The sequence below is a fragment of the Gallinula chloropus genome (assembly GCF_964237585.1).
Source record: "Gallinula chloropus genome assembly, chromosome: Z".
Lineage (NCBI taxonomy): Eukaryota > Metazoa > Chordata > Aves > Gruiformes > Rallidae > Gallinula > Gallinula chloropus.
This window is the reverse complement of record NC_140089.1, coordinates 25,081,679-25,104,299: the sequence shown is the minus strand read 5'-3', so window position 1 is coordinate 25,104,299 and position 22,621 is coordinate 25,081,679. Positions and strand designations below refer to the sequence as shown.

The window sequence follows — 22,621 nt, the reverse complement described above, 5'->3', positions numbered from 1 at the left end:
CTGAAGAAGTGCAGTGGGAATAGTAGTATTGATACTAATCATCTGCGGGTTTCAGACTGCTATTACATTTATGCTAGTGCAAATGATAACAGCATCTGGACTGTTATTTTGAGTAGCTCTGAGTAGGCTTCTGGTTTTATTGTGATGAAAACAAGGAAAAAATAAAATCAGAAAAACATATGCCAGATTATTGCAACTGTTATTCTGTACTCCTCTGAATGAACCACACCGAAGCTGAAATTATGTATTTGTCATTTTGCTTGTGACAGTACCATTTGAATTCAGATATAAAAATACTTATGGTGGTTGCTTCCACTGCTTTGGTGAAAAACTGAAGTACTTGTTAATCTTACCATTTGCACACATGGCATTTCTTTCTCACAACTGAAATAGATTCTGTTGACAATTAGACTTGTAAAATGTATGGATGATACACATCTTCATGTCTTTGACTGGTTTTTATAATTAAAAATTCTGCAGATGCTTTGGAAGCATGAAGGCTTCAATCAGTATCTCGTAGTATTGAGGTCAGAATAAATATCTCCAGAGACAAAAAGCATTCTTAACCAAAAAACGAGACAGGTAGCCAGTGTGTAGTAACAGGTAAAACAATTCTGAACGCTGGATCCCTATTTGCGTTTTTAAGGACATCCACAATACGTCCCTGGCAAACACAATTTTTGAGAAAGAAATTATTGACCAATAAGAGAAAGTTAGGTGCTGAAATGACTCTTTTATTTTTTTTTTTTAATAATAAAGTATCTGAAAGATACAAAGTATGCAACAACGAATATCATAATGATAATCTTCCATTCTAACCTGAAATACCAAAAAGCTTATAGGTCTTGAATATAGTTTTTTAAAACCCGATACCCTTCTGATACTTGTACAGTAACTAATTTAATGTTTGTTGTGAAAAACATATGATCCTAAAAGAAGAGACTTTGTAATTTTTGTTTCAATAGAAGTGGTAGATGGGCTACTTAAAAGACACCAAACCAGGTATGTGATCTTAAGAGGGAAAATGTGATTCACTGACATCTGTAGTAGCAAATACAGTGTTGGATTAGCGTGATCAATACTAAATACCACTGGGATTTTGCTTTTGAATAAGGTGCTTGTTAAAAAAGACGGAAAGGAGAGTAAATAGAAATGCATGTGAATGCAAGAGTAGTTACACAAACCAGTAAAGAGACTTTGAGTAAATACTGGCTTTACATAACTGGTGGCCCATGGAAGACTACTTTGGTGTCCTGATGTCAGTGTCCCAGCTATCCTCCTGCTTCTACCTGAGGAATTCTTTATGTGTGATGGAAATTAGACTGCTTGGGCTGAGCTAGCATTGCTCTCCAGCCTGGGAAGTAGATTTTATGCAATCTGCTGATGGCATGAAGTTGTGCTGGGTATTGAAACTGCAGCTACTGCTATCTTCAGGCACTGGTTCAAGTGACATCTTTTAAATTCTGCCAGTGCACACTGCTGGGACATAGGGAAATCTTTATACAGATTCAGATTATACAAAAAGGTAAAAAGCCTAGAGAGTTATTAAGAGTAAGACAGCAAAGAAGTCTGGTTAATGTATTAGAAAAAATTAGGAAAGCACTTAAGTATGTGAAACCTTAGTGAAAATACTGATACAGTGCAATACAGAGTTGGTGGAGTTGGTGGCATGGGCTGATGCAGAGGCATTTTGCAGACAGGCAAGTGGAACTGAACTGGGTATCTCAACTCCATTACCTGTCAGTGTTTTGGCAATGAGATTTCACTGGGCAGCAGTAGTAGACGATGAGTCAGGTAGACTATAAATCAGATAGCAAATGTGTCCTTTGCCCTCTGTATATGTTAGGTAGGTCTGCAAGAGTATAATGGATAGACATGTGAGTGCTGACACATATCAGAGCAGGGTATAGAGAAGATGGGGAGGCCTATGATGTCTTCACCATGTCATGCAGCTTGTTGGAGTTTTGTCTGCCCACTGAAGACGCCATGCATGGTTGTCAGTGCATATCCAAGCAGATCTCTCAGACCCTGCAGATGGAGCACTGTGTTGGTGCTGGCGCAAAATGGAACTGCCTATACAAGCAGCAATTCTACCTCCTTAGTGTTTTTTTGGAGTTAGGACCTTGGAGTGATTTGCCACATTTTCCTTGCTTTAGGAGTATAATAATGAAAAAAAAATAAAGAAGGGAAGTAGAAATTAGTAGAAGTGAAAGGAGGGGCCAAGTGTGGGAAGATACGTAATTATCGACTGAGAGATGGATAATTTTTACAGATGTTTGTAGGGTTTTGTACCTATACAAGATAAAATAATGGCAATCCATTCATCTGACTCCGAATACAAGGATTTGTTGCAAGGTCTCAAAAGGACTCTATTCCTTTTACATTGGGCATTATGTGATGACCTAGTGCATTTATGGTGTGATGCAAAGCCAAGGATGCAGAATCTTCCTGCAGAGCCAACCACCAATGGAGCAGTTAGAAAGCTTAAATGCTTCTGTTATAAAAATTAATTCAAAAGAGATTTTTAAGCCTGTGAAAGAGCCAAATAAATTAGGAAAGTTCTCTAAAATTTACATCACAGAGGTGGGCAAGATCAGATATTTCCTTTGGAAAATTTAAATTAGCATCTTTTAACTACAATATTTGAACATCACTCCTGTAGGTGAAGAATTCTTAGTAGAGCTGTCACCATGCAGTCATCATGTACAATCTGGCCTTAGGGATAGTAGTTTTTCTTAGTTCTAAATTGTGAACCAAAAATGTATCAGATCTGATTTTAAAGTTTCTTATGCTGTAGCTTTCACTGTGATGAGGCTGAGTTGTTTCTGAGAAGAGAGGACTCTATTTAAGGTTAAACTGGGGTGTTTGTGCATGCAGTTTTATCTTAGACTCAGGCTGGTCTTACCAACAGATGTGAAGAAGTGTACAAGAGGAATGAGGAACCTACAATATTACAGTTTTTAACCATCTGATTTTGTTGGTAACAAAATTTTAGCTGTAATTTCTTTGGAATTTAATAGTTACTAGATTGCAAGTAAAAGAGAAAACAGATCCTAATTCTATAGTTAACATTGGCGGCAGGTCTTCTGGGATGATTCGTGAAAAAGAAGTTACACTTCAAAACTTCACATTGGAGTGATGAAACATGAAAGTCATGTTCTAGAAACTTCCATGGGTAATTTACAAGAAGGTCACAGATTATTTTGCATAATAGCGCCTAAAGTACTGTGGGATCTTTTTTGAAAACTTCTGTTTACATTACTTAGTTCTGTAATGAGTTGCAGAAACACAGGAATATTTGTGAAACACAGAAATGTATTTTAAATTTTACTCAAGGAGCTGGAAAGGTATGATTAGGACTCATACTGGTTTGTGGGTGGATAGATAAGGTTCACAGAATAATCGTAGAATCACAGAATAATTTGGGTTGTAAGGGATCTTAGAGATCATCTAGTTCCAACCCACTGCCGTGGGCAGGGACACCCTCCACTAGACCAGGTTGCCCAAAGCCCCATCCAACCTGGCGTTGAACATCCCAAGGGAGGAGGCATACACAACTTCTCCAGGCAGCCTGGTCCAGAGCCTGACCACCCTCATAGTGAAGAATTTCTTCTGGATATCTAATCTAAAACTACCGTTCTTCAGCTTAGAAGCCATTCCACCTTGTCATATCACTATCAGCCCTTGTAAACAGTTCCTCTCCACCTGTCTTATAGGTTGCCTTCAGATGTTGGAAAGCTGTAGTAAGGTCTCCCTGGAGCCCTTCTACCAGGCTAAACAAGGCTAACTCTCTCAGCTTGTCTTCATAGGAGAGGTGCTCTAGCCCTCTGGTATCTTTATGGCCCTCCTCTGGAGTCACTCCAACAGGTCCTTCTTTTCCTTGCAATAGGGACCCCAGAGCTGGATGCAGTATTCCAGGTGAAGCCTCACTATAGCGGCGGGGAGAATAACCTCCCACAACCAGCTGGTCACACTTCTGATGCAGCCCAGGATATGGTCAGCTTTCTAGGCTGCAAGCACACATTCCTGGGTCACATGAGACTTCTCATCCACCAACATGCCCAAGTCCTTCTCCTTTAGGTAGCTTTCAACCCATTCTCTGCCCAGCCTATAGTTGTTCTTGGGATTGTCCCAACCCATGTGCAAGACCTTGCACTTGTACTTGTTGAACTTCATACATTTCATGCAGGCCCCCATCTCCAGCTCTCTGGATGGCAGCCCTTCCTTTTTACCCTTTTCACAAATGGGGATTATGTTTCCCTTTTCCAGTCAGTGGGAACTTCACTGGACTGCTGTGACTTCTCAAATATGATGGGTAGTTGCTTGGCAGTTTCATGTACAGGTTCCCAGAGGAGTCATGGATCCATTTCATGAGGTCCCATGGACTTGTGCCCCTTTGGATTCCTTAAATTGTCTTTTACTAGATCGCCTCTTACAGTGGGTGGTTCTTCATTCTTCTAGTTCCTGGCTTAGGCTTCTGCCACTTGGGCAGTGTGGCTAGGGCTGGTGAATACTGAGGTTGAACTGATAGAAGCAACTCAATTTTCTGTAATAACAGTAAAAAATAATAGATTATATTGCTATTTAAAGGTTTACCTAGAACATTTTCACATTTATAAAAAAATCTATAATAATTTTTATCATTTCTAGTATCTGGTAGTAAAAGGTCAGAGCAATGTAGGTGAACAGTTTTGTGGAGAAACCTACTAGAGGAATTTAAAAAGTCTATACACGGGTCAGTTTTTACTCTCCTGAGAGTACAGGAAAATAGGAAAAGCCTTTCATGCAGATCAGTAGCTTTTCATGTCCATACCTCAGATATATAGTAGAATCTAATCCAGCTGGTTCTGGGAATTCAATAACAAATATAAGTGATGTCAGCATTCAGAACAGATTGTGTTTATTCCTTTTAACATTATACAGCCTAACTGTACAGTGCATCAACCAGAAATGTAATATGAAGAAGACAGTTAATGATGCTTGAATTATTAGGGTTGAAGCTATTAAAAGTTGGGCTGCTCTGAAACTCTTCAGCTCCTCTACTGCAGTTGTTCCAGCACACCAGATTGCCAAAACGGAGACTTTTTTAAGGAGAAGATCATAGTTTGGGGTTGTTTTATGGCTACAGATTTTTGGGATGAAATTTCTCACTGAAATAAAGGAAGAGAAATTCAGTATTCATAGATATTGTCATGAAACTTTTGTATTTAAAACACAGGTGTTGGATGAGAACATCATTGATCGCCATCGTCTTGAAGTAATGCTTCTCACCAGCATTGGAGGCTCTTGAGTCTGCTAGTTTAGTGAAATCACATTTCACTTCTTTTCTCAGCCAGAAGTTATTTTACACACTGGCAGAAACTGCCAGGGGGGGTTCAGCTGTTAGGACCATGGAAGGTTTCCCAGGAGCCCAGCCACTCAATTCTTGGGCTTCTCTGGAGTAATACAACTATCATTTGAGGTTCCCCTGTCAAAGAGAGATTGCATTCATTTTATACATCATCACTTTCTGTACTGTCCCAGAAGCCTTTCCCAGTTCCCAGCTTGTATTACTCAAGAAAAGTTTACTTCATCTCCACTACTCATTACTTTGAGGTTACTTAATCTATTTGTATATGACATTTAATGCTCTTTGTAATTTTTTTTTGTTGCAACATTGCTAAAAACCCTGTAGACCCGTTAGAAGTAACAGAATCTGCTCATCTGCAAAGTTGAACATCGTAGTAAAATTCTATCTGTGGTGCAGACAAACTCTATTGATGACAGCAGAAGCCAGAAAAGTATTAAATCTATGAAAGTATAAATAATACCAACCTATTTTAGTTCACCTTTTTGGCTGAGATGGCATAGTTGTTCTTGTCTTATTCATTATTCATCCTATTTTGTTTCAGTGTTGCAAGGTTACATATCTCTCCCAGTAAACAATGACAAATGCAAAGGCACGTTTATACAACACCATTTCTCTAGCTTCTGTCTAGTGGATGGATTCCTCCCTCAACTTCTGCATTGCTTGTTTTGGAGAGGGTTTCTTTAATGATGTTTTGTTCCTCTTCTCTGGTGGTCCTGTATGCCCAACTTCTAGATACCCAAATGGAGACAGTTTCTGTTTAAATTCTTACAGGATTTTAGTTTTATGCATAGCAGCAAGATGAATGTTGGACCTTTTCTGGTGCAGTGCTAAATTTCCCACCAGAACCATATGTCTGCAAAACAGACCTTCTGTCTCACTCAGTGGATCCCAAGGGAAATGAGCAAGAAGTTTGGCAACGAACTTTCAGCCAAAAGCAAGCACAGCAGGACAATTCTGTGACAACTACAGCACTTAAGACTGCATTTCCCTTCCCATCCAGTAAACGAATGCTGACAGTGACTTTCAGCTAAAATGTTTGTTCATACCTCACCCTCATCAGATCCTTTGTGCACCTTTTTCCCTCTACCTGCTGTGGCTATGTCTGCTGTGGTTTACCGTAAAGTAAACTTCTCTGTTGCAACTTTCAGTCATCTTTGGTCTGGTGGTTCTGGTGATAACAGCAGAAAGGTCAGGGTTGGCTGCGTCAGTGAAGAGGAAGACAGGGGACTGTGATTAGTCTGCTAATGACATCTCAGCTGATAGAGCATGCAATAAGTGTATTGACAAATAGTTTTTGGTGAACTGCACCAGGAGCTGAATAAAAAAACAGGCAGTCAGGTTTAGTATCATGATGTGCTATAATTTGCTAATGGAGACCTACCTTCTTTTTTTATTGTTGCTTACATTGCTGCAGTTAAGGACTCTTAACACCTGATACTATTGATTATCAAAACTTTTTAAAGGCAGTTTAAATATGTAGTCCAAATTCCTGAACAGTTTACAATCTCTGTGTAGCAAAGAGAGTGGAGAACAATGAGGCATCATGTAGGATCAAACATGTGGTCTTGGCACACCAGAATCTTAAGCATCTTTCACTGGTTTTGCTAGGCTCTTTGGTAATATCCTAAAAAAGAAGGGGAGGAATTTGAAAGAATACTACCATTAGATTTGTATGTGTTTCCAGGGACATCTTCAAAAGTCAAGAGATTTTGTCTGGAAGGGCTTATTAGAGCTCAAATCCATTGCTTCCATACTGATGAGATGGAAGAGCCTCGAGTCATAAAACACTGCAACTGAGAGGAAATGTTTATATGTGATGCCATAGAGAAGGAACACAAAGCAGAGTAACAGTAAAAAGCATAAACAAAGAAAAAAAATCGCAGCAATCTCTGATATGGCTAAGAAAGAAATAATCTGCTTTTTATAGCAGATGAAAAGAAGATTGTAATAATTTGGAACTAAGTACCAAGAAGAGAGACTATGGATGGACAGGGAAAGTTGCAGTTTATGATGCTTAAGAATAAAGTGGAATATATACCAAGTAATAGTTATTTTGCTCTCAAGGATGTGTTTAAACGTTTCGTTCAGTTGCTAAATCTAAAGTATAACCTCAAATACAATTAATTTAAACTTTCTTCTCTTGCTGTTTTCAAATAGCATGAGCTTGATGTCAAAAAGACAATGCCTCTTGACATTTTATTTTTTCCCTCAACTCAGTCTGTTCTTCCATTAATTTTTCTGAGGAATATCAGTCATCATTCAGTCTTCTGTAACTGAGAAAATAATTAGCCAACTAGTGTTAAACAAGTATCTAAGACATATGTGAGTCTAACATCCTTATTTCTATAAGGACAACTTTGGATGCTAGGCATAAAAGACAGTATTGAATGAGGACTTCCCCAGACTGTTGTGTACCTGCAAGAGCATTTGAACTTAAGGTATCTTTCTTTGTCCTGAACAGGAGCAGCATGTTTAAAATTAAAGAAATGAAGAATGTACTAAAGTTGTTTGCAGAGGCGTCAAAATGTTTTTGTAGTGGAAAACAGCTAAACAGTCAAGGTGAATTCTGTCCAATGTAAATGGCTGTAAATCTTACATTTCAGGATTGTACTGCTCACAAATGCAAATTTTACATCACCATCAGAAAACTGATGTCACTGTGCAGTCCAATGCTTGTTGCTTTGCCCAACTGAAAGACGGAGGATGTCATGTGTTTCTTTTTAGACTTCTTTCTTTTACTGAAGACTAGTAGACACCATTTCATATCAAGCAAGAAAAACTCTACTTTCAGGATTAGGTTCATGTGCTTCACCTGCAGATCCTTGCAAACAGATAATAGGATTGCTCACTCATCATGGACTTCTGATGTTGTAATTTTAGAGAAGTCCATTTTTAAATCTGGTCTTTCAGGGTTTCTCCTGGTTTGGTAGATAAGTTTGTTCAGACTGTTCATACTTTCTGGAAAACAGAACAAATCAGGCATATCAGCTTTTAAAATGGTTGGTTGTTAGCAAACCATTGGTCATAGAGTAGTTGAAAGAAATCAAATTAATGGATATAATTGTGATATAATCACACTTTTAACTTTGGTTTGCCCAAGTTCCTTACGCTCTGTGTGTTGTAATAATTTGTGTTCAGGTCTATTAATAGCTGTGTCTAAATTGTCAACACAGCTTGTAATTGTTTAATGATTCATTATATGTGGTCACATACAAAACTTTTATGCACAGAAAAAGAATTCTCTAACTTTGAGAAAGCTGAGTTGCCTCTTTTTCAAATTTGTCTAAAATCACTGAAGATCTTAATAGTCAGAATGAATTAATGAAAATCTTTAGCAATTTTCCCCTTTTTTTGAAATAGTCTTGTCAGACCTTTTAGATCTGGTTTATATAGTTATGAATATTTACTAACTAACACAAACTGATGCCTTTTAATTCTTTTGAATCCAGCACTTATTTTCTTATATTTCACTTTAGCCATACATTGAATAGAGTGTTCACTGGGGTACTAGATAGTGTCTTTCAGATGTATATATGTATGTATATCTAAAACTCAAATTGGCTGACGAGGAAAATTATGAATATTAACTCTTACATTTTCTTTTTCCTCAAATTATGGCATCCTGGAAGTCATAAATGCCCTTAAAATCAGGCTGCTTACCAAACCAAAATGCATTATAAAAAAATCTGTCATGCAAGGGACAGAGAGGGAGCTGACTGAGGAGTGCAAATTCCAAACAGATACTTGAAAATATATACATCCCTGTCTTTTTTCATTTCCATTTATATGATATATAAAAGTTAAGCAAGAGCTTGGAGCAGTGATTCTGTTTATATAGTTTACTCCTGTAAACTGTATAAAAGTGATCTTATTGGAAATTATAAAATGAAGTAATATAAGACTTGTTAGAATTTTACTCTCAAAGGAGTCTTTGCAGTTGAAATAATTATTGTGGTACTTTTACTTAGCCTAAGTAACTTGAATAGAAATGTAGCTACTACATTATGTAGTATTGATGCAAGAAAAAACCCTGTGTATATGAGCATGAATTTATTGGATTCTTGTTACTGATTTTTACATGAATCAGGATATTCAAAAGCATGGCAAGTATGATGCTTACAATGCTACCATTTTAAATTAATTCTTCTTTCCTTTAAATAATTTCTGTAATTTGGAATAATTCTCACTTTTAGTGTTTTTAAGGATCTTTAGGGGAGCCATATAGTGGTGCAGAGCAATGTAACATAAAATATTAATTAACATGACATACTTTAGGTGTAATTTCAATCTTATTTCTATAAGTTGTTTAAAGAATGATTGTAACTTGTTTTCCTTCAAAATACTGAGAAACGTAAACTTGCAGATAATGAAATACTTCCATCTTTTGCAGAAATGCAAAAGGAGCTCATTTTGATATGCTGATTTACCATCATACCACAAAGCCAAGGGGGTAACCTGAATCTAGACTACACTGCAGTTTCAGTAGGCTGTTGGGAGATAAGGAAGATAGTAGTGTGTACATACCATAGAGGTGGTTGTCATAACTTGCTGGTGATGGTATGCTGTTGCTGCAGGCAGTGTCTTTCATGTGAGATACAGAGATACTGTTCTAAACAGCGTTTGGCCCTTATAACTTCTGTGCCTCTCTGGACAAAACACAAGAGTTAATTACAACAGTGGGAATAACTTCAGATAAAACTAAATTCATTTTGCCCTTTACTGTTCCTCTTAGCTTTTGCTTTTTGCCTTTTTTTTTTTTTGGGGGGGGGGGGGCGTGGGGAGAGGTCTGGGAATGGGGGATCTAATATTTACCTCCCCTGTCAATCTGGTATAACAGTTCTTTTGTGCCACTTTGTTAGTGGTGTCTGTATTTATAAGCTCATTCTGTTTTAGCGTTCTTGCTCTAAGCAGGCAGAACTCAAATTATGTCATTAAATCAACATCTGGTCTCAGTTATCCTGAACAGACTGGGCCAAAATACGTCTACTTTTCTCTTTCTGTTCTTGCTATTGTATGGGGTAATTCAGTTATTTGCCCACAGAGAGGTGTTCTGCGTATTAGCGCTTCCCTGCTGCCCTCCATCATATGCAGGATGTTTTCTGGGCAGATAGACAGCATCTCCTGACTAGTCCTCTTCTCAGAAGGCTTGGTGCATTTCTGAAGTGCTCAGCCTTAAGCTGCATTGGCTGTCTTCTTTCTTTTTAAGTCTTAGGGGAATCTGGAGAAGCCAAGGAGAGAGCAAGACTTCAGATGAATTTCCATAACTTCTGTTGGTGCAGGGCAGGAAGGCAGAGGAAGTGGGAACAGCAAAGATGGAAAGGTTAATGCTGAGGACAGGATAAAAGCAGGAGATGCAGCAAAATTTCAAGGGACTCATTCAAGGGAATGCTAAGAGCTGCTGGGGATAGAAGCTTTGATAGGTGAGAACTGGGTGTTTGTGAGGGAGCAGATGGATTTCCTGGAACAATCTACCAAGGGATTGGAGAATTAAATTTTTGGAGACTTTGGCCAAATTCATTGGATACCTTGGTAAGTAAGCAGAGATCAGAGATGTTTTTTTATTTTATTGTATTTTTTTAAGGACACTGTGAATAAGAGTTTCCAGTGAGTTAATTTATTTTATGGTCTCTATGTGTTCATTAATGGGAGTTGTATTTTGGAAGCTAAAGTCAGAGAATTCTTCTGGATCTTTTTGAGAATGAAGCAGTTACAGGGGTGAGGAATGGAAAAAGAATAAATTAGGAGAGATAGGAAAACTGTAATTTAATAGGGTAAATAGAGAAAAAGTAGAAGAAAGCTCAGCAGATGAAAATGTAGTAAGCTCCAATGTGCATGAGAGATTGCTTTATATTGGAGAGTAACTGATATGGGTGCAATAACAACTAGATTGAGGTGAACCTGCAAGTTAAACCCAGCCTCACATATTTAATGTGTTTTTTGTACTTAAAAAAAACCCACAACACCACTCAATATCTGTTAAAAACCCTCGTAACTAACGCAGCAGAATTTATTAATAGCATAAAGTAAATGACATCTCTAGATGCATTTAATAGATGTTGCTTCTCACTACCTGGCTCATTTTAGTCTCTTTTCCTTCTCCCAAGAAAAAACTAGCTTTGTGATGCTGATAAAGGCACAGTTATGCCAAAGGGCAGTTACATACTCGCTTTGTCCTGTTGTGAACATGCATGTCTGTGTATATGCATGCATACACATACATATATGCAGTACAAAATTAGAGAATTGATGTTTTCTTCATTCAGGTTTTGAAGAAGTAGTCTTGTGCATGTGTGCTGTTTTAAATGGTAATAAGATAAACAAGTACCATACAAAAAGATCTTGAAGAACAACAGGGAAGTGTACTAAAGTGATTACATATTAAATTAATAATTATTTTTAAGACCTACAGAAAATCCAAATTTCTTTTTATATGCTAAATACTAATCTAATCTTACTTCCACTTCAGCAGTTACTATAACCTGGAGATAATTGTTAAGAACAGGGTATTTTGTATTTATTTACTAATATTCTGGGTTGTGTAAGTTGTTTTGATCACCCCCTTTGTTCGTGGACTAGAAATGGGATGTGTTCAAGTTTTCAACCTCTGCAGAAAAAAAAAGCAGTACTTCCAAATGATGCTGCTTACTGATTATTTTGATGCCTTGACAGTTCACCAGCCTGTAATTACCGACTTTTCCTCTTATTCTGAAGTGAAATAGCTGTAGATTGTTCACTATATTTACCGGGATGAATCTCCTGATACCTGCCATACTTCTACAACAAAGGAGAAACCTCCACTAAAAAACTGTGCAAAATGCAGTAGTAACATCTTGGGGGGTCTGTTTTATTGTTTTCAGGGTGCTGGGTGCACTGCACTGGTGGTAGCTGTGGTGGCAAGGAAGTTAGAACTTACCAAAGCTGAAAAACATGTGCATAATTTCATGATGGACACCCAGCTAACTAAAAGAGTAAGTCACACTTTATATTTACAAGTGAAAAGGAAATGTGTGTTAATTTGTTTCTGTGTTTGCTTTAAATAGCTTCCTGCTCCATTGTCCTACCGAACCTTTTCATGGGTGTGATTTGGCAAGGAGGATGAATTGAGTGCCTTATACTTTTCTCTGAATTGAGGCCAACTGCGAGTTCTGAGTAGAATTTGGAGATTTGAATACTCTTCTTTAGAGGGTCCTTGCAGCTGTAAAATAATTGGTCTAACCAAGAGTTAAATGCTGTGAAACTAGTGTTACGTTAAATTTAAAAAAAATTCATGCAGCATATGAGAGGAATAGATAAAGGCTTTGTAGCTAAAATACATGAAATGCCTGATACATACAATGATTCCAAGCTAGGGAGGGTGTTCTTAAGAAAAAGACATATTTGTAGTTGGTGAATGAGATAGCCTTTCCAATTGCTTTGTATACTTAACACAGGGTTTACTTAGCGGCACACAGTACTGAAGTGCCTTGAAAGATTGTAAATAATAATATTTTTAGAAGAGATTATTTTTAAAAGCTCTCTAGAATTCAATAAACTTTGAATGAAAATTCAGCAAGCAAGGCAATAGAATTAAAACAGGTCAGTGTTGAGAAAACCAGAAAATGAGTAGGAGCTTTGCTCGCCGCAACTTGTTTAATCTTCATTACTGAGAACAGCCATTAGAGAGTGGAAGGCCTTTCCAGTCACAACAGGAACTCAGCAGATCTTGTCCTTAGTGATGAGTGGAGAAGGATGTCAATGCCTGAGCTGAAACCATGTTTCTGCTCCAGGCTGAAAGGAAGTTGTCTGCCTCAGCCCACCTCTTTGCAGCAGTGCAGTGCTGCTCTGCCACAGGTCCTGTGCTGCAGAGAGATGTGTCATGTCTCTGCACACCATGTTTCCAGGACACATTGGCAGACCACTGTGCTTGTGCTGGCCTCCTTGTTTCTGTTCTGGTCACCACTAATAGCCTGTAACTCCCCTAAGCAGTCACAGTGGGGAAAGACTAAGGATGGGTGGAAAGGCAGTTCTTATACAGGTATTTTAAAGGGTGTCTGTCTTGAAGTGTTGATATGAACTTGTTGATTTACACCCTTATTGTAGCCAGTTAAGGTCTTGTTGATAGTAGACCACAGATAATTTGTCCCTTCCTAATGCAGGCACTTTTCTAGTGTGATCTGACAACTCAGCTCAAAATGGCTGTTAGGAGGGAAAAAGGTTTCATGAAGATTGGCCAGATTTTGAATCTGGTGTTCATTTGTGCCTTTTGAAGTTATTTTATTCAGCTATCCTTCATATAGGTCTACATATTAGTCTAATACTGTATCCAAGTGGTGCTTTGTAGCTTCAAATTGATGAAACTCAAAGCACATGAAAAGCAAACTAAGCAAACAAATCTGAGATTCACATCAGAGCATCTGGTATCAGTTACCCAGATACCAGAAAGATTTCCTCACAGCCTGAAGAGAGCCATATCGTGTGGAATTGCAATGACTAGGAAAAAACTGTGAGGAGGTCTCTAAAATGTGATTGTGCTTCCACTGAAGTCAGGCCCAAAATTCTCCAACACTTCTCCAGGTATAAGGTGAGGACCTCTTGCTGGGAAGAGCTACTGCATGGCATTCCTTTACTGAGACATTGACTTAGCTTAGCTATAGTGACTGGAATGGTATGAAGTTGCAGGGAGAGAAAACAGTACAGTGAGGATAGTGTTCTTTTGCAAGTAACCTGTCATCACTCAATATTGTATTGAAATTTTTTGTCTGCTCTATTAAAGCATTCTTGAAAATTTTGGAGGGACTAAGAAGGAACTGTACATACTCTAACATTTTAATGAAAGCTTCATTAACATAAACAAAACAAAGCAAAGCAAAAAAAATCAAAGCACTTACGAAATAGAAGACTGACCACATAAATTGACTAGGTTTGTTTTTTCATCTCCATGGAGAATGGTAAAAAAGAGACAAGAATAAAAATGTAAACAACATAAAAATGGTGAAACAGTGTTGGAAATTTAAAAGAATGTTAAATTGTGAAGAGGATTAAGAGGTAGTAACCCCAGAACAAGACATATTTTATGACCCTGTTAGATACATTTATTTAATTACCATAGAGATAATGCATTAGTATTTTCTCACTGTAATTTATATTGCCATAAACAGCAAACAGTGGGATAAAGTATTCACAGACACAAAGAGAGCTGGTGCCAATATTTAACTTTTAATTCAATTTCCCAACAGTCCCGTTGGTCCATTTATTGCTTTCTGCCCTCATTGCTGCAGCTCCTTGATTTCCCACTTCCCACAGTTAGGCAGGGTATTAAGTGCTTTAGGAGGAACTTATACCAGAAAAGCAAAAACATGATATAATGCCACTTTTATGTTTTTCTTTTATTAAACAGGTGAAAAATGCAGCAGCCAATGTACTCAGGGAAACATGGTTAATTTATAAAAACACAAAGCTGGTTAAAAAGATAGACCATGCAAAAGTAAGGAAACATCAACGCAAATTCTTGCAAGCTATTCATCAGTAAGTACTATTTTGTTTTGATTTTCCTCTCCAGATGTTTTCACTCTTAAGTTCCCTCTCCCTCACATCTAAGTCTCTATGTCCCATCCTGCCCCCTCCCTTCTCTCCACCCCCACTCTCTTCCTAGAACATTGCTCTTGAGGTTGAGTTTTCTCTAAGAGTAAGTCAAAAATCAGGTTTTACTATATGACCTGTTTAAAAAAAAAAAAACTGGCTGTGTGTGTCCAATATAGGGTAATTTGATCTTGTTTATGATTTTACAAGTTTCTCATGCTTCTTGAATTATCTAAGACTTTTTTTTGTGTTTGGTCACTGAGACTATTCTTTGTTAGTATTTGCTGTTATATAGGTATTAAGGTACAAGCTGCAATAGACAAAGAAAATTTAAAACTTTTCATTTGTAGTAGAAGTTTTTATAATTTAAAGTCAGAATGATGTGAAAGAAAAGAGTTTCTGAGCATGTATGTAGTGTTCAATTAAAGGAATATGCATCAAGCGTCATTGTGGAGCCCAACGGCAATTAGGAACTTCTTCTCACAGATAAGTAGCGATAGGACAAGAGTGAATGTCTGCAAGTTGCACTAGGGGAGCTTCGGGCTAGAAATTAGGAGAAATTTCTTCTCAGAAAGGGTGGTTAGGCGTTGGAAGTTGTTACCCAGGGAGGTGGTGGCATCACCATCCCTCAGGGTCTTTAATGAAAGATCGGATGAGGTACTTAGGGGCATGGTTTATTAAGTAATATAGGCGGTAGGGGGACAGTTGGACTAGATAATCTTGGAGGTCTTTTCCAACCTTAATAATACTATAATTCTATGATGTCTCCACCACATGTTCTCAGTGCATAAAATCAAGCCTTTGTTTGTCAGTCATGACCCCTGAAGTCTAGAAAATGGGAGTATATGCCAACAGTTGCATGACCTTTGAGCACATGAACCCTTGAATTCTTCCCCTCTACTGAAAACTTAAAGGGTTGAAAACAAACCTGAGAACTGTAACCAGTAGCAAGATTAAGCTGAATTGTGGTATTGACAGACCATCAGCATTTATATAAAATTCATAATACATATTTGTCACAAAGCACATCAAAACCAGCAGAATTGCACAGTGATTCAGCTAGTCTTCCTTGCACTACATGGGGAAAAGAAAAGATATTTTGTCACCAGAAACCATCGACTCTTCTTGGGGAATGATCAATACCCATGCTACTATTTGTTCTGTTTGATGTCCTCATCCAGCCTGAGGCAGCCATTTGTACAGTCTACAAAATTAGTTTTCATGAGATACTGGGAAGATGTAGGTAAATTAAGTAAGTTTAATTTTGGATTGATCCTTTGTTGACTTTTGAGTGTGGGTCTGTGTCTGAACCAACCTGTGAGGAGATGTGAGGAAAGAATCCATCATGAAAAGAGCACCTAAGTGTTGTCTTACAGGAAAGACAGGAAGGGAAGGCTAGTTTATCGTATTTCCTATTAGTAAATAAGTGTAACAGTCTTTGTTTTTCTGTTTCAAATCAATGTTTTAAAGCAATGGTTAGGTAAGGAGTTAATGAATTATTCTATAAACCATGATTACTATCTTCAGCAAACTTTCAGGATTAAATGTTACTGTGCTATTGCAGAAATACTTGGAGGAATAAAAAGATGCCAAAAGTCAAGGCATTTTTATATGGATATAAAAAGTGTGTATTTTCCCAGTTTGGTCATCCTCCTTAGCTTAAAGAATTGGGAAGCGGGAAGGAGTGGTAGAGGTTCTGAGATAGAGGATGGCTTGTCCTGTGAATCCTTTGCTGGACTTGAATCCTTGATTGCAAAGGTTGTTTCTTAACATTTTGAATTTTCTATTTATTCTGTGTGTGTGTGTGCTCGCGCGTGCACTTGAGCATGTTCAGAGAAGAATCTCAAAAGCACAGCAGGCTCGATCTGTAGCTTTATATATCATTTAAGCCCAGAAGAGCTTCACAGAGTGTAAAATGTTCTATACCTGCCTTAAAAATTCATTAATCACGTAGAGTGAAGAAGGTGGCAGCAGTGCTAGCCAAACCTGGAACAGGTCTGTTAATAATGCATTTCCCTCTGTCCTTTAGCACTTTGCATCGCATTCCGAGAACTTTTGTATTTTAAAAAAAGGATAATTTTCTCAACATGCTGAAGAATGTTTCATGGATTAAAACACTACTCTAGCAGTTTTCTTTCTTCCACCTGTAGCAGAGTAGATGATTTCACCCTTTGCACCTTTGAACTTTTCTCAAGTGATTTGTGGCTCTTTTCCATCTTCTGAATTCTTAAGTTTTAATTGGTCCCCTCCTTCACCTTTCCAACCATTTCACTGGAGACAGAAACAAAAGGAGTGAAATTTCAAGGCCAGTTTTATACAGGAAACCAGAGTAGATCATGATAAAGAGTCTCTAAAACTGCCTTCAGCTGGTCTCAGTCTTTTTTGTTTCTCTTGCACACTAAGTAAGGTGAAGGTGAGATCATTACTCTAAATGATACTATCAAAAGGCATTTTTTGTATTGTATGAATAAGAAAATCTACAGATAATAGTGAATGGGAAGGTTTGAAGCTCTTACGGGTTCCTTCATCATGAATGCAAGTGTTAGACTCCACCTCAGGCAGTTACTTATTGGAAGAAGTAGCAACTCCCTAGGACTTCCCACCTGCTGAATCGAGCCCACTGTGCTCATTTGGTTGTTTTAGTATATTTTACAGTTTGTTTTCTTTTGTTTTGTCTTTTTATTTCAACAAAATGAAAATAGAGCTCGGAAGTAAGTTGTATAAGCTGTTCCTTTCTAAATTTGCAGAATTTACCACTGTCTGCATGCAAGAAATAGAGTCTTTATTTGTGAACTTCAGTGGTCTGATTGCTGCCATGGAAACGCGATCCAGAATCATGATCTTTTGCTGTGATAAGTGAAGTTCATAAAATCAAGATGTCACATATTTTCTCTTAATGAATTTAGGAATGAAAGTCTGACAGTTTTGGTTAAATCCGGCTGCTGCAGCTAAAGACTTGCCATTACCTAGAGACACATTTTTACAATCTGTGATAGGTATTGGCTTGGTTACCATGAGGAATTATCATTTTGGTGTTAGCTAGTTACTTGTATTATTACAATAATAATGCATTTCCTGGAATTTTAAGATTAAAATACTAACTGGCAAGCGCATGTGTCAATGAATCTTTCAAAAAGTAGAAAACACATACTCTTCAAATTATTTGAGAGATGTTGATAAAAACACTACGGTTATCATCCTCCAGTCAAGTCATTACATGCTTACCTTGGAGTAATTGCTCTGTAATGATATAACTCCATACCTTGGAGGCTTCTCCATATTTTTTGATTTAGAATAACTCCAGCTTCCAGCCTCTGAAAGAACCATTCCTACAGTCTGCCTTTGTGTTGTGCTCTGAAGGAAGCCTGCAGGGGGAGAAGAGCCTACAACATTCCAGTAACAAGCCACTGGAATGTCAATTTTGTGTGAATAATTGATGTCTACCTTAACAAAGTTATTTCCATGTGTTTTAAAAGATACTTCCGTTTTCACAACTTATTTTCTCGTGGCAGTTTAGCCTGGTTATGAAAAGAAATGCTTGGTAACTAAAGATACAAACAGAAACTTCCTGATTTTGGACTATCTCCAAGAAGACTTTCTTCAAATTAGCCTTCTAAGTAACACTGTCACTTAAAAATAGGCAAAGTATGCATTAGAAAATCACCTGCCACAAAATGCTGCCATTACTTCATTTGACAGTTAACCACATGGTTAATTTGTTTGATCCTTGACACGCTAGTAGACTGCATGGTATCTTACCACATTGTTTATAATTTGATACACTGTCTTTGAAAAATGCTATTTCCTGCTTAGAACAGCCACCAGAAAAGTCATTGAAAATCCTAGTTATTTTTCTGTTGGGAAATATTGAACAAATGACTCCTACTTATGGGAGAAATTGCTTATTTGTGAAAACAGCATCTGTAAAACACTCCTCTAGGAATTATTCTGAAAGACATGGACTTTGTTTCGGGGAACGCATAAGAAAGGTCATTTATATATCTCTCAAAGAACATGCATAACCTAATAATAATGCAGAGAGGTAGGCATCAAAGAGAGAAATATACCCTTGCTGCTTCTTTCATAGTTTTTTATGCTGTAATTTAAATAGTGCATCGAAAAGGAATGTCTATTGTAAGTTTCAAATTTAATCATATTTAGATTCACAAATTATGAAAGAACATCAAATGTGTTGGCAAGTACGTTGGTTATTTAGCTGCTGGTCAGATGGAAGTTCTCTTTAAAGAAATGAGAAACTCACTTATCACTGTATTTCCATCAGGTTCAAACACCTGCTAACCCAATCCATTTCCGACAGAACAGGGCTAAAACCTGTATCTAGTCATGTAGGCATGGGAAGATTCTTGATTGCTGCAACATTAATGGCAAAAACCAGTTGTTCTATGTTTCTTCCTATATCTACTTGTCACGATACTGAGGCTTTGAGGAATGTTTTGGCTTTCTTTCATATAGTCTGAATAAATTGTTATCTCCCTTTTCGAATTCAAGTTTGATCATGGCAAGTGATATTCTCAAGGACATCACATTTCCTTGCTCTTTCCCTTTTGCGGTGTTGAAGAAGCATGCTTCTCATTGTAGCAGGCACATGACCAATTCTGACTTTACACAAAGTATTCAAGGCATTGTCCATGCAGTTACTTGCTCTTGTAAGTTTTATGCATGCCTTTTTAGAAATCCTAATATGACCATGTACACAAAAAATCTGACTTAAAATTCCACTTTTTAGATTAAGAAGTGTAAAAATGGAACAAAGGAAACTGAACGATCAAGCCAACACTTTGGTGGACCTGGCAAAGGTTAGTGGGAAATTACTGCTGTTTTAACATTCATCCTTTCAGAATGAAGTGTTTGTAAGTGAAATTAAGTGTTTGTAAGTGAAAATATTACACATTATGCATACAAATAGCGTTAGAAAGGTGATAGTTGTAGAAAATGAAAATAAGCGTGTGTTTTGTGGTAACACCTACTGAGTGAAAGATCTTGTTTATGGCTCTGACCAAAGTTTGAATGTGCCATAATTATTTTTTTTTGTACATTCTAAAAAAGATTTCACAGTTGGGAGGCTGATCCTGAAGGTCCCGAAGTGACTACAGTGGTCATGGTAAATGCTGAACTGTGAGTGGGCCATAGTAGTTTAGTGCTGTGTAGTACAGAGATTTCCTGTCTGGTAATAGCAACTATGCCATGAGGGACTGTAGTCCCTACAGTCACAGCCTGACATGCAGACTGGAATCAGAGGTTCTGGTTTTCTATCCCTGTTGACTTATGCAGTGGTGACTTTGCTCAAGTAAATGTAGGTCTGCATTTGTTAAAGTTTTTATAACAAATGTTAGGTGCCTAACGTGATGATATATGATAAGATTTTATTAATCTTTTTCTAAGTCTTTTGATATAAGGTAAAAGATTCAGTTGCAAACTGTTTCTCTTTTGTTGATGGGATTTTTCATTAATTTAATTGATTTTAATTAATTTTTCATTAATATAAGTGAAAACTAGAGAGAGGGCTTAGCTGGTATTATTCCAGGTTTCACATTAGACCTCAGTATTTAACAGTTACTTTGATCTTAACTTGAGGCTATATTAGAAGCATTAGTGGGTGTTTTCTAAGTGTTTCTTGTGCAGCTCTTCAGGATCCTCCTCAATTTGAATTGTGTCAAAGCAAAGGTTAAACTCTTAAGTGTTTACTCCCCTTTTGCTTCAGAGAACCACCTGACAACTTCAGTTGCTGAAAGTACATTTCAATCTAATGCTTCTGGCAACTGATAAGGACATTTCAGATACTATTTCATGTAGACTACTTAGATTTCAAGTAGTCATGTAGACTACTTTGCTTTAAAACAGGGGTTAGAGAAACAGGTTGTCAACTTTCATCTGATACTGAAGTACCTCACACTTAAGGCAAGCAGTCATTCAATTAATTTTCACTCCATTTGGATGGTTTATAAACCTCAACCAGTTTATCTACTGAATTACATCCATTTTGAATCTAGTTTAAAGTCTAATGTGAAGTCACAGTCTATGAGAAGGATAAATTATTTTTAACCAGTTCCAAGTCTGTGAAATCACACTATTTTAGATTTCAGGTCTCTGCTGACCACTACGACATTTTAAAGTCCACCATATATGCTTATTGTAACAAAACACTGTTTTGCAGAGGGCAGATAGGTTGGAGTACTCAGAGGTACAGAAACATAAATACATGAGTTTTAACTCCTTGCTCTGCATGTCAAAACCAATCCACCTTACTAGTCCTAAGTTGGAGGAAGTACAGAAGAGTCAAGGATGGATCAAGGCTTTGGAGCCTTGGGTCTACTGGTGGCTTACACAACTGACTGTTCACAAAACTTACCATGGTGCATTTCTAAGCAACTGAACTTTAAAAACAGCTCTGGTCTTTTGTCTAATTCATTTAGACCTTGACATCTAAAGTGCTACTCAAAATATATTATATTTGTGATCAGGAAATTTAGTAGAAAGTTTATACTGAATCGACAAGGAAAATTATTTTACAAGACTAGATACTGTTATAATACATCCTTTTTTTTTTGTCAAATGCAAAAGGATTTACAAACCTCAATAGAGCGGTGCTGCTCTTTGTAAGGGCTTTGTAAGGTCTCTCTAAGTCTTTGTTTACATCCTTCTGCTTTCAGACTCAAAACATCATGTATGACATGATTTCTGACTTAAATGAAAGAAGCGAAGATTTTGAGAAGAGAATTGTTACTCTGGAAACTAAACTGGAAACTTTAATTGGTAGCATTCAAGCTCTCCCTGGACTGATTAGCCAAACAATCAGCCAGCAACAGAGGGATTTCCTCGAGGCTCAGATACAAAATTTTGATAAGCATGTTGCCTACAGTGCTGAACGATCACGATCTTTGTCAAGAAGAAGGAGATCATCCTCCACAGCACCACCAACTTCATCAGAGAGTAGCTAGAAGAGAATAAGTTAACCACAAAATAAAGACTTTTTGCCATCATATGGTCAATATTTTAGCTTTTATTGTAAAGCCCTATGGTTCTAACCAGAGTTATCTGGGTTCTGATGTCAGAATCCTGGAAACCTGAACATGTTTTAGGCCAAAATAAATGAAAATTATTCTTTTTTCCCCCCTCCTCCTCTCAGATGCACAGTGAATGCACCTATTATTGCTATATTAGATTGTTCCTCCTCTTATTTCACTAACTTTTTATTCATGCACTTCAACAAACTTTACTACTGCAGTATATAATATAATAAAAAAGTTCATTTCTGCACATAGTTGCAAGCTCACAATCAAAAGACCTAATTTTAAAATTTTAAGAAAGAAATTCAAGCTTAAAAATTATGTCTCAGTATGAAAACTAATTCTCTAAACTTTGCTTGTAGTGGAGGGGGAAAAAAACCTATAGTAACCTAACAGTGTGCTGTATATATATAGTCATTTTAAAAGGTCACTGACAGCTTCGATTTCTGAAGTGATTAATTAAAAATATAGTTTATCCTAGAAAATAAGTTATGGAGTATGCTATGGGTCTTTTTAATCTTCTTAGGGCTTTTAACATGCATTTGTACACACATACATAGATAATATATATACATATATACTTATGTATATAAAATTATTTATGCAGTGCCCATGGCAAAGATCTTTTAAACTGACTATTTGTAAAACTACTGCCATGCAAAAAGCACAGGTAAATTCCTGTTCA

The 22,621-nt window shown here is 37.2% G+C and overlaps 1 protein-coding gene across 1 annotated transcript in view; it reads left to right on the top strand.

Moving 5' to 3' along the window:
- Positions 1 to 21,867, top strand: part of KCNN2 (potassium calcium-activated channel subfamily N member 2) — a gene marked incomplete at both ends in the record, with an annotated part of 70,825 nt that extends 48,958 nt beyond the window's left edge. The window contains 4 exons of the mRNA XM_084278303.1: positions 12,208 to 12,318; positions 14,727 to 14,854; positions 19,656 to 19,725; positions 21,580 to 21,867. Coding sequence (XP_084134429.1) covers positions 12,208 to 12,318; positions 14,727 to 14,854; positions 19,656 to 19,725; positions 21,580 to 21,867 — 597 coding nt within the window. The remainder of the gene's footprint in view (positions 1 to 12,207; positions 12,319 to 14,726; positions 14,855 to 19,655; positions 19,726 to 21,579) is intronic.
- Positions 21,868 to 22,621: the final 754 nt, after the last annotated feature.